This window comes from Carassius auratus, chromosome 32 (assembly GCF_003368295.1).
Source record: "Carassius auratus strain Wakin chromosome 32, ASM336829v1, whole genome shotgun sequence".
NCBI classification, from domain to species: Eukaryota; Metazoa; Chordata; class Actinopteri; order Cypriniformes; family Cyprinidae; genus Carassius; species Carassius auratus.
The window spans coordinates 33,866,831-33,878,770 of record NC_039274.1 but is presented as its reverse complement, the minus strand read 5'-3'; the positions used below and the strand labels follow the sequence as shown (position 1 = coordinate 33,878,770).

Here is an 11,940-nt window from a genome sequence, read left to right as displayed (position 1 = left end):
CCTCAACCACAGGCCTGATGCTTGTCACGTGAAAATAAAACCAAATGATATAGAGTAGAAATGAGTGAAAGTCATTTATTAAAAAGAACAGATTAAGTCAGTACTTAGATTTTAGGTAAATAGATACTTAGATAATTTACAACCTATACAACTGATAAAGCTAGACTTAAAATCATTCACACAGGAGGATGAGTCGACCCTCGGTTTGAGTCATCCCTGATTGTAGTGCCCTTGATTAAGACTAAAAAATAAAACAAGTACAAAAACAACACCATCTTAGCCTAACAACATCGCATCATTCTACTATAATTTTTCAGATCAAACAGGAATGAAGCACAATTATTTATCGAGGTACAGGATGAATCTTAACAGTCCTGTCAAGAACATGTCCAAGCCACCCCAAAAACAACTGGAAAAATGATTAAAATCTTACATGTTGTGTTAAATTATATAAGATAAAAATTATTCGATTTTGAAAAAAAGACAATCAAGAGTAATTAATTTTTTATGACAATCATGACATTTCTATGGCATATAAGCAATTTTGCATTACCATAATGTAAAACTATTTATACATCATAGTGGTATTTGTTGTACCTTAAATTTGGTTTAAATGCAGCAAAGAAAATAAAAAATAAAACTGAAGTATGGTAAAAATTATTATTGTTTCAGTAATGAGCATATAATAATAATAATAATAAAAAATCTACTAATTCTGGAATAGCATGAATTAACAAAAGATCTGAAGATAATTTTGATTGCAATAAACAGAATTCAATTAAGACATGTCAAAACGTACAAAAACATGTTTTTAAAAAAATTATATATATATATATATATATAGTTCTGATTTTGGTGTGAAATGGACATCTTTTCATCCTTCAAGCTCTTCATTCCATTATATTGTTAGCACACAAATTCCTTCAACACCAAGTACAGTTTCCATCACATGCTACTCGCATATCCACATATTAAACTCTAAAAACATCCAACAATCAATGCTACATGTGTTAAGACATACAAATGGAAGAGAGGAGCTGTGGAGGGCAGCTAAACCCAAGAACAGTGCTGGTTAGTGTACGCATGTTGATAAACACCATCAAACTTTAGTGAAAAAGGAATCAGTTCAGCATGTTGGATTTTTATTTTTCCTGAAGGTTTTAAGATTTAAACTACTTTCATCAAGTAGAAGCGTTTATAAATGTCATCTTAATGCAGGCTACAAAATATTATACAATGACCCATCCAAATTTAGACTTTAAAATTTGTAATCAGCAGTATTAAGTACCTGATTTAACAGCCCTATTAAAAGCACAAAATGAGCAGCATTTAGGATATTGGATTTCAGTGCATTAAAAACCAAAGTGTACTGATAAAGCTCAAAGCTCAATTACTTCTTAGTATCTCTATTCCACAATAATGGAACTACATTTCCCATAGCCCTTCAGTGAAGCCTTCTGAATCTGGGTAAGGCTGTGTGTTGTCATATGTTTTAAGATTCCTTCACACTTCTCCATCCTCAATACGGGCGAGCTGCCTTTCCAGGACGTCGATCCTGTGACCCTGAGCCAGAGCCAGAGCACGCAACGCCCGAATCTCTGTCAGGATATCAGAAAGTTGGTCCTCCTATGCAAGAAAGAGAACATTTGGGCTTTAATATTAGGCATGAAAATGTATATTTATGCTTAATAACATAAACAGGCAAGCATTGATTAAATTGCTCAAAAGTGTGGAAGCCCGTTTCCATCCCAAAAAAAAAAAAAAAAAGTATCTTCAAATCTTTTATCTCACAAGTTACTTTTTCTGAACTCAGACTTGCAATTATAGCTTGCAATTGTGAAATATAAAGTTCCAATTCTGATAAGAATCTCGTCTAGAATTGTGGGATGAAAAATTTACAATTTGTACAATTTACATTTTTTTTTGTATAGTCCATGGCGGGATAAAACAAAAAACTAATTGCGAGATATAAGCCAAAAATTGTGAGATGTAAACTCAGAATTTTGAGAATCCCGAGTTTACATCTCACAATTCTGACTTGTTTTTCCCCTCAGAAACATGAATTTCAAATATAAATATTCAGAACCCCTCAGAACCACAGATTTATACACACACACGGTCAGAACTGTTGGTACCCTTGGTAAATATGATCAAAGAAGGCTATGAAAATAAATCTGCATAGTTAATCATTTTGATCTTTTTATTAAAAAAAAAAAAATCATAAAAATCTAAGATTATGTAATAAATGTTTTTTCTCTAATACACATTGAACACAAATTGATGCTCAAAATTGTTAAAATGAATGAGAATATGCTTCAGAGATATTTTACTCATATGAATTTCTAGGGATACCAGTAATTGTGTCCAAAGTGTATTTGAGAAATTGTTTTTATTTCATAATGATATATCCCCCCATTTTAAATTCTTATTCCCAAATGAAAGGTTAGATTTTTGTGATTTTTTTTTTTAATAAAAAGATCAAAAGGATTAACAATGCAGATTTATTTACACAGCTTTCTTTGATCATATTTACCAAGGATGCCAACAATTCAGAACATGCGTGTATATAATATTATAAAATGTCAACTTGTCATTCACCTCTTTCTTTACTCTCTCTATTCCTCCATCTACATCCCCTCCTCCTCGTCCGTGGCCCAAGCCCTCGCTCTCCATCTCAACTGTCATAGGGTTTGGTGGCTCAGTAGTGCCGGTGGGACTAGTGTTGGTCTGAGAGAGCACTTTGGGTCGACCCTGGAGTGTGCTGCATTTGGATGGAGGAGCCGTGTAGCCCCCGCTGAGGGAAACCAGGACTGGAGGAGCGTCCTGTCCGGCTATCCAGTCTTCTGCCAGTAGAGCGGGTTCTAATCCCGCCGTATCCGGGTACAGATCCCCTTGAAACAGGTCAGACTGATTTTGGGTGGAAAAAAAGATCCATTTAGACAGAGGATGCAGTTGGATAATACACCTTGGCCAGTTTAGATGCCATATTGAACTTAACACGGATGAAAACAGGGATATGAGGGACAGAATGGCACACACTATATACAAGTCCTAGATTATGCCGTTTTCTAAAAACTCAAACCTTTAAAAAGAGTTTTTGTCTGCTTAAAGTTTTTTTTTTTTTAAAGATGTTTTAAAATGTTGTTAAACATTAATGCAATCTATTGAATACACTGTACTTCTGTCCCTCACAGCCTCGATTTCATTCCTTTCACTGTTGTGTGTGTGCACTTTTGATGGGTTAAATGCAGAGCACGAATTCTGAGTCAATTCTGAGTATGGGTCAGCATACTTGGCTGTATGTCACGTCACTTTCACTGTCAAAACTTAAATATGACCCTACCCTGACTGCCAGAGAGAAGTTCGCAAAAGGGCAGTTTTTCTTACTTCCTCTTTCACAAATTCTCCAAAAATACCGCAGTGCAATAATGTTTTCTTTTTCTTCCGTTTTGTCTTTCAGTTCACCCAAAAATGGAAAATCTGTCATCATTTTCTCATCCTCATGTCATTCCAAAGCCGTGTGACTTTTTGTCTTTTGAGTAAATGAGGACAGCATTTAAGTTTTTTTACATGAATTATCCCTTTAAAGAGCGTGAAGTGAGGGAAGTATGACGTTTGTTTATTTTTTTACAAACAAAGCTAATTAATTTTCTGAGACAATGAATTTGTGACAGCATCTGTACATTTCCGTGACGAGTAAAAAAAATAAGGAAAGGAAGATAACTTAATAATTGAAGTAATGGAGGATCTGATGGGGAAAATGGTATTACTTTAATATTTTTCAAATATCAGCCAGCATATTTGGGTTGGTCCAGTTTCTTGTTTTGAAACAAATGATGTCATTCTTCAATGTCAACATGATTCAATATAAGCATTTCTTCAGCATCTGAACGTATTTTTGCAACAAACTGGAGGCAATATGGCTGATAGCTGCCTTACAACAAGGAAGAGACCCAAGCAAGAGAGCATTTATGTATGGTATGGTTAATTTTTCAATTAACTTCCTGTCTCAGCCTAATATTTAAAATAATTTTAAGTGCAAGGTTCTGATCATACATAAAGCCACAATACCAATTCTGATGATGCAGTTTAATTACCCCCCCGGTATATTTATTTATATTTATATATATTTCAGTGCTTAGTGGTGTGTGGTTGGATTTTTTACTTATCAAAACTGTGCCCCTGTAGAAAAAAAGGTTGGGAAACACTGTTGAAGGTGACGAAATAGAATGACTGAACTATTAGTAGTCAGATGTTACTTAATAACTTAACTTAGTAAGACTGAACTTACCTTCCTTGGCACAGTCATAGATATTGGCTCAACCTTCCTCTCGTGCAGTTTGTAGAACCTGATGGAATAAAGTGAAGGATAACAGAGATAAATGCATAAACCTGCCATTTAAGAATCAGTGCAGATGTGAACTAATCAGGACTTCTTGCACAGCAATCAAAACGAAAGAGAAAGATTTTTAGCCAGTAACACTTACTTCAGTTTGTTTCTCACACAAAGCTACTGTACAGCTTTCAAAACATTTGACTGAAGACACGTTTTCAGGGAATTTACGAAGGCAAATGAAATGCAATCGAATCCACACCCAAATGGGATTCAATTGGAAAGAATCACAAAATCGAGCAATGGCAAATATGATTACACTGTCTTAAAGTAACACACTAGTTCGGTTCACACCTTGCTATTTCACACTTGTTGACATCTACTCCTCGTTTGTTTAGGAAACCAGCACCTCTCTGCGGTTCCTTACTGCTGTACAGACTCAGGAAATGAACATACGGTGACTCATCTGTCACCTCATAGTAACGAATAGTACAATCCCCCTGTGAGAGAGAGAAAGAACACTGTGTTAGAACTGGATTTGATCAATTACCAGTTTAATTTTATTACACATGCCTATAAGAATCAAGTATCATGGTATATATATTCAAGTACCACGGTATTTACATCGGATACACTTCATTCTTACATATTCAACATCTCATACAAAACGTATACATTTAGGGTCAGTAATCATTTTATTCATTAATGATGCATTCAATTTGATCAAAAGTGAGTAATAAAAATAATTTTTTTTAATTTCAAATAAATGCTTTTTTTTGTGTTATTAATCAAAGAATCATGGAACAATGCATCACAGTTTCCACAAAAACATGCAGCTGTTTTCAACATTCAGAACAATAAGAAATGTTGAATGTTTTCGGAAGAACCAAGTGACACTGAAGACTGGAATAATGGCTGCTTCAACATTACAGGAATGCATTTTAAAATATTTAAGAATAAAAAAAAAATTATTTCACATTGTAATAGTATTTCACAATCATACTGTTTTTACTGTATTTTGATCAAATAAACACAGCCTCGGTGAGCACAAGAGACTTCTTTTTAGAAGTTTGCTTCACTCTGGAACATTCATTCACAGATTTGCATGAAGCCATGGCCAGGGCACTTACAATCAAATAGAACAAACATCTGAAGTGATAAGAGAAACATGTAATATGTGCAGAGGGGTGCTACACAAGGACTGGTATTGAGAACCACTGTGATTTGGTAAAGCTGGGTAATCCTTACCTTGCCGCACAAGTAAACCATGTTGGTGTCTGGGTCATAGAATGGAATCAGAACTCCGTTACTGGTGTCCATTTCCTGAGTGGCCACTGGCTCAGAAAGATCTCTCTGAAATACAAAGACAGACAGAGATAGTCACATACTGTATAGAGGGGAGGGAAAGACAAGAATCGTGATATGGCTTAATGTGGCGACTGAACTTTAAAAGGCTGTGATTTCATTTAATAAATATGAGCTGTACAATTTGTAAGATATTTGCAGTAAAATATCCAAAAACAACTAGGCTCTCGCTTGTTTTTTACTCGACAGGTGATTTGTTTTGATTCGTATCTTTACAGAAAACATATGCGATTATAAAGATCAACAAGATTAGTATTATGGGGCATACACGCCAAACGCGGGGCATCGTGTCTGATCCATAGTCTGATCGCGTCTCTGTATTGACTTTGTATGTAATCTACTTGCGCAAATTGTTGAACTTGCGTAAAATCCATGATTTATCTTGATTGATGGCCGTCAGCGGTTGGGTAGAAGACAACAAATCCCATCATTCCATGATCCTTCTTAGCTTAGCGTCATCAAACCACGCAATTGTTATTGTTTTGGTAGTGCGACCTCTAGTGGCAGGTCCTACAACCTGAACTTTTAATAAGCAGTGCAGGTGTTTTTATATAAATGCATCTTTTTAAGGGAAACGACTGTGTTCATAAAAATGTTAACTTTTTAAACTACGTTATACAAATTCAACCCTAAGTGGGGAAGTCGTGGCCTAGTGGTTAGACAGTTTGACTCCTGACCCTAGGGTTGTGGGTTTGAATCTTGGGCCTGCAATACCACGACTGAAGTGGTATTGAATACCATTACTGAGGTGCCACCAAACCCCCAACTGCTCCCCGGGCGCCGCAGCATAAAATGGCTGCCCACTGCTCTGGGTGTGTTAACGGTGTGTGTGTTCACTGCTCTGTGTGTATGTACTTTGGATGGGTTAAATGCAGAGCACGAATTCTGAGTATGGGTCACCATACTTTGCTGAATGTCATGTCACTTTAAAAAAAAAACTCTTTTATGTCAGTTTAATGTAATTAAAGTTGAACTGACTTATACAGTTAAATTACTATATATATATATATATATATATATATATATATATATATATATATATATATTTATTTATTTATTTTTTTATTTTTATTTTTAAATCAATATAATAATATATACATTTGGCTGAAATGTGATGTTTTACATTTTATATGATTTCTATTTTTTCTGTGTGAAAACCTGTAATCATGTAATTTTACAGTTTAATATGTTACTGTAGACATTGTCCTAACATGCTCATTCATTGTTAATTTTATTTATGTAGGTCTTAAAAAGGTTCATAGGGTTAGGGTTAGACTGTATTTGACTGTTCTAAGTGGTATTGTTTATAAAAAGCGAAATGCTCTTACCGTGTCCCAGAGGGCGAGCTGTCTCTCGCTCATGCGACTGAAGCCAGTTGTCAGGATTTTCCCATCAGCCAGAAACACGGCCCGCATCGGCCTGGTGCCCTCATGAACCTTCTCCCGCATCTAAATGTCAGACGATGTCAAAGGACAACAAAAACAAAAAAAATTACATATCTGTGCAAAATCACTGACCTGAAGATCATTTACTGGTTCCTCAATGATCTGATGCAGAAGAAAAGGTCATATATAGACATATATAAAGAAAAGTTCAACTTTTTAAACTACGTTATACAAAATTCAAGATCAAGATCATACTATTCGTATATATATATATATATATATATATATGGGGAAGTCGTGGCCTAGTGGTTAGTTTGCCTCCTAACCCTAGGGTTGTGGGTTCGAATCTCGAGCTGGCAATACCACGACTGAGGTGCCCTTGAGCAAGTCACCGAACCCCAACTGCTCTGGGTGTGTGTTCACTGTTGTGTGTGTGTACTTTGGATGGGTTAAATGCAGAGCATGAATTCTGAGTATGGGTCAGCTGAATGTCACTTCACTCAGTAATATATATATATATATATATATATATATATATATATATATATATATATATATATATATATATATATATATATATATATATATATATAAAAACACTATCTTTCAATAAAAAATACCTAATAAATACCGCCTTGGTTAGCATGAGAGAGAGCTTTTTCCGAAATATTTAGAAAATCTGACACCAAACTTGTGAATGGTACTGTATCTGTCTGTGTATTTCTTCACAAAGCCATGGTTGGAAAACCCTAATGCAGAAACATAATTCCAAAAGGAACTGGCTGACCTTAAGAACTGTTCCACGCCGGGGATCAATGACTCGTAAGGCTTTGTCTTTACAGGTGGTGCACAGGACGCTGCCCTCACGGTTCCAGCTCACGCTGTATATCAGGTCTGGATGGGCGTCACTCTGCTGGTACACCAGCTCCCCGGTGCCCACGTCCCACACACACAGGACATTATCACACCCTAGAACATGATCAAAGAGGGCCAAAAGGTCAGCAAAAAAAAACAAAAAACATCTTGCCAGTTTGAAATCTCAGATATTTACATGCAAGTTATCAAATCCTAAGCCACCTAACCCTTTGTCTGGTCATGCACAAGCCTTTAAATCAATCTGTGCATCAAGGGGTTCAGTTTTAGATCAGAGATTTATTCATGTTACTTCTTTACATGTAGGTGTGTAGACTTCTGAGATAAGCTTATTTATATTTAATCGACTGACAGCTCTATTGTCTTTTCATTACTTTCGAAGGTGCACAAAGCCATCAAACAAGTCCAAGATCCAAACTTAGGGCTTGACAAATGATTTAAGACACCAGAATAAGAGCACACGCCACAAACAGAGTGTGCCAGAACAGATTTAATCCAAGCAAAGTATATACACAAAGGAAGAGCTTACCTGCAGTCGACAGGATATTGAGAGCAGAAGGGTGCCAGGCCAGGATGCCCACTCTTTTACTGTGACCCTCAAGAGTCACAGCTGCTTCAGACATGGGAGATGTAAGACCTCCGTCAGGAATCTGCCAAATCTGTTATGCAAAAATACGGCACATGTCTTTTTAGATACACAGTGTCACAGGACCCTTCAGCCATTATTCTAATCTGCTGATTTGGTGCTCAAGAAACATTTCTTATTATTATCAATGTTGAAACAGTTGGGCTGCTTCATATTTCTGTGAAAATTGTGATACTTACCCAACTGCTAAAACACTCACAGTCGAGACCACTAACATTATGTATCATGTGAAGCCACAAAGTGATGCAATATTCATGCAATAGTTACAAAACAGTAACTGACGTATAGGTTTTGTTAAAGAGAATGTAACAAACCTTGACAGTGCAGTCCTCTGATGCACTGGCAATAACATTGTCATCATGTGGGCACCACTGCACATCCAGCACCGGAGCAGCGTGACCGCACACGGTCGGGGTGTTCTGGTCCACTCGGCCGCTCTAGTGGTAAGATACACAGAAACTATGTGTGCAGAACCAATTTGATTATGCAAATGATGTAAAATACCAACTATAAATCCTTAGGGCATATTTAAGACCTTGTTATTGAATGCATGCCAACCTTGGTGAGCGGGAGCACAAGAAAGGCTCCGCCTCCTCCGGCCTCAATGACAACAGCAATGAACTTGGGATTGGCAGCACACAGTGGACCGTCCCATGTCACGCGTGATACTCTGACATCATCAAGGCAATGCTCAGCCTTCCAAGCCTGGGCAAACACATGCCTGAACTTACTCTGCCTGACGACACCCCTCCTGAAGGACATGGCTGTGAGATATACAGTTAGTAGATGTCATTAATAAATAAATATATCAAGGTATATCATTATATGAGAATCACATAGAGAAAATTAATTGTGTTCACAAATCATAAAATAACTCAGACATTAAGTTTAAATGGTCATGGCGGTATGCAAAAAAAAAAAAAAAAAGACCAATCACCATTCAGTATGCAAATATTGCATTCACATCAATTCATCCATGAAAAAATGTCAAACTTCAAACAATTTTTTTTAAATACCTGGACTACCTCCCAGTAAGCTGAAATTAGGTAAAAAGAGTCTATATGTTATACCAACATTTATTTTTAAATGTTCTGTGCAGCTATTAAAAATACCATAATTACTGTCCGACAAAGAAATACTGTACAATGAACACATGTTGTCATTTAGTGACCCAGAAGCGGAGCATGTTATAACAGCTTTAAAGGTTATTATAGGAATTTTAGCAAGATTTAAAATAAAAAATATTAAGTTACAACAAAACATATTATTCCAATTAATTATATAAACACTGGTTTATACAAAAATGCTGGCAATAATATGGTGCATCACATAAAATTTGATATCATCTATTTTTCAGTTCTGTTTACCACTAGGCTCAGATATAGGCTTAAATATTGAGGTAAAAGTGAAAGCCCATCTTGTCCAATGAAACTCTAGAAGGCTGATACTCTGTGCAGGGATGAACATGACACAGCTCAAGTCATAAACCACAAACCATCAGCATTCAAGGTTTGATGCTCATTTACCTTGCATTACACATTTGCATTTAGCAGATGGTTTTATCCAAAGCAATTTACAGTGCATTCAGATTATACAATCTCTCTCTCTTTTTTCAATATAGAATATGATCTATTCAATATTGCATGATATTTGTATGTGTTCCCTGGGAACTGAACCCACAACCTTTTCCACTGCTAACACAACGCTCTACAAATGAGCCACAGGAACACATTTACATTCTAATGGAATCTACCGACTATATATTTGGACAACTCAACCCTCCCTTTTTACTTTAATGTGATAAAACTATAATCACTGAAGCCATGCAATAGCAAAACGAACCGTAAACATCCCAATACAAATATCTTATAACTTAAAGCTAATCCTAAAGCTGTGACATATGAACTGTGGTTTAAAGGTGCTTTCTAGGAGTGAGTTTTCATGGGACAGTTTCATCAACGGAAAATCCTGCAATTTTATTTATTCTTTTTTTATTATAAACTTTTAGTTTAAAATATTATTACATGGGGGTGGGGGGGTCGATTTATTGTTTGCCAATAAATCGACGTGGTAACCAATATACAGGAATCAAAAATAAATAAATAAATGCATAAATCTAATTTAATATCATAATTTTTTTTAAATTAAAGTCATTAAACAAATAGTTGTAGAACATTTTATATATAAAAATATATATATATATAAATAAATATATATATATAAATATATATATATATAAATATATATATATATATATATATATATATATATATATATATATATATAAATATATATATATATATATATATATATATATATATATATATATATATATATATAAATATATATATATATAAATATATATATATATAAATATATATATATAAAATATATATATATATTTTTGTGTGTGTGTGTGTGTGTAACCAATATGTATATAAAGATTACATGTACGTGTTTTATTCTAGATTTATATATAGCGATGTTAAATAATTAATTAAAACAGGGGCTGTGAGCGCATAAATGTGGAAGACAAAACACATTCCGTAAATGTTACAGTAAAAATGACATTAATGGCACATGAACGGTTACATTCACTGTACCTCTGCTTGAGGGGTTCCTTCTTTCCTTTCTTCCCTGTTCCTTTTCTTAGAAACACCAGCTAAAGTGAATAAAGCGATTCCGGTAAATATGATCTATAAAAAAAAGCAGTGATCTTTAGAAACTAGACTAATCCTTGCAGTGTGTCGTTCTGCAATGTCAGGTGGAACAAACGCGTCTGGCAATTTTAGCAGGCATCGACAAATAAATTAATCCATATTATCAGGGGAAAACAAATGCACAATTGTATATTTCAAAAGACGTACAAAGCTTTTGAACAAAACTCTACAGTTAAGGAAGTTAAAATAAATCAGGAAGAACGTCGACTCCAGTGAAGGAGAAAAGACGATGCGTGTTAAATTCCTCAGAAAATGTGCCTAGAATTAAGAGCTGCGATGTGTGAAGCTCGCCATGGTGAACAGTCAAAATCCCTTTTGACGAAATAAAAGTCCCGTTCTGGGCTTTTTGTGACCACTTAATATTGCATTATTTAAAACAATGAACTCTACTAGCCTAGAGTTAATCAAAGCCTACGTCTACTGCATGTTCTCCACTTGCAAGAAATCATTACATTTTAAAAACACTATTAAAGAATTGCCATTTCCAAGGTATCACCAGTTTCTTACATCTTCTTCAACATTTAGAGGCAGTTAAGTCAATTTGAGAACTTTGCTGCAATGCAATTATATGCAGAATGATTAAAAAGACTTGTGACTGAAAGGCGGCTTTAAATTCAA

At 35.1% G+C, this 11,940-nt stretch overlaps 1 protein-coding gene across 1 annotated transcript; it reads right to left on the bottom strand.

Annotated features, from left to right (window-relative positions):
• Positions 1–61: 61 nt before the first annotated feature.
• On the bottom strand, positions 62–11,651 carry LOC113052272 (coronin-1B-like). The gene is made up of 11 exons (XM_026216697.1): positions 11,206–11,651; positions 9,161–9,366; positions 8,917–9,039; positions 8,486–8,615; positions 7,871–8,052; positions 7,027–7,146; positions 5,582–5,686; positions 4,688–4,833; positions 4,292–4,349; positions 2,599–2,907; positions 62–1,626 (listed from the first exon to the last, which is right to left on the bottom strand). The coding sequence occupies exons 2-11, from the start codon at positions 9,362–9,364 to the stop codon at positions 1,504–1,506; spliced, it is 1,500 nt and encodes a 499-aa protein (XP_026072482.1). The 5' UTR covers positions 9,365–9,366; positions 11,206–11,651; the 3' UTR covers positions 62–1,503.
• Positions 11,652–11,940: the final 289 nt, after the last annotated feature.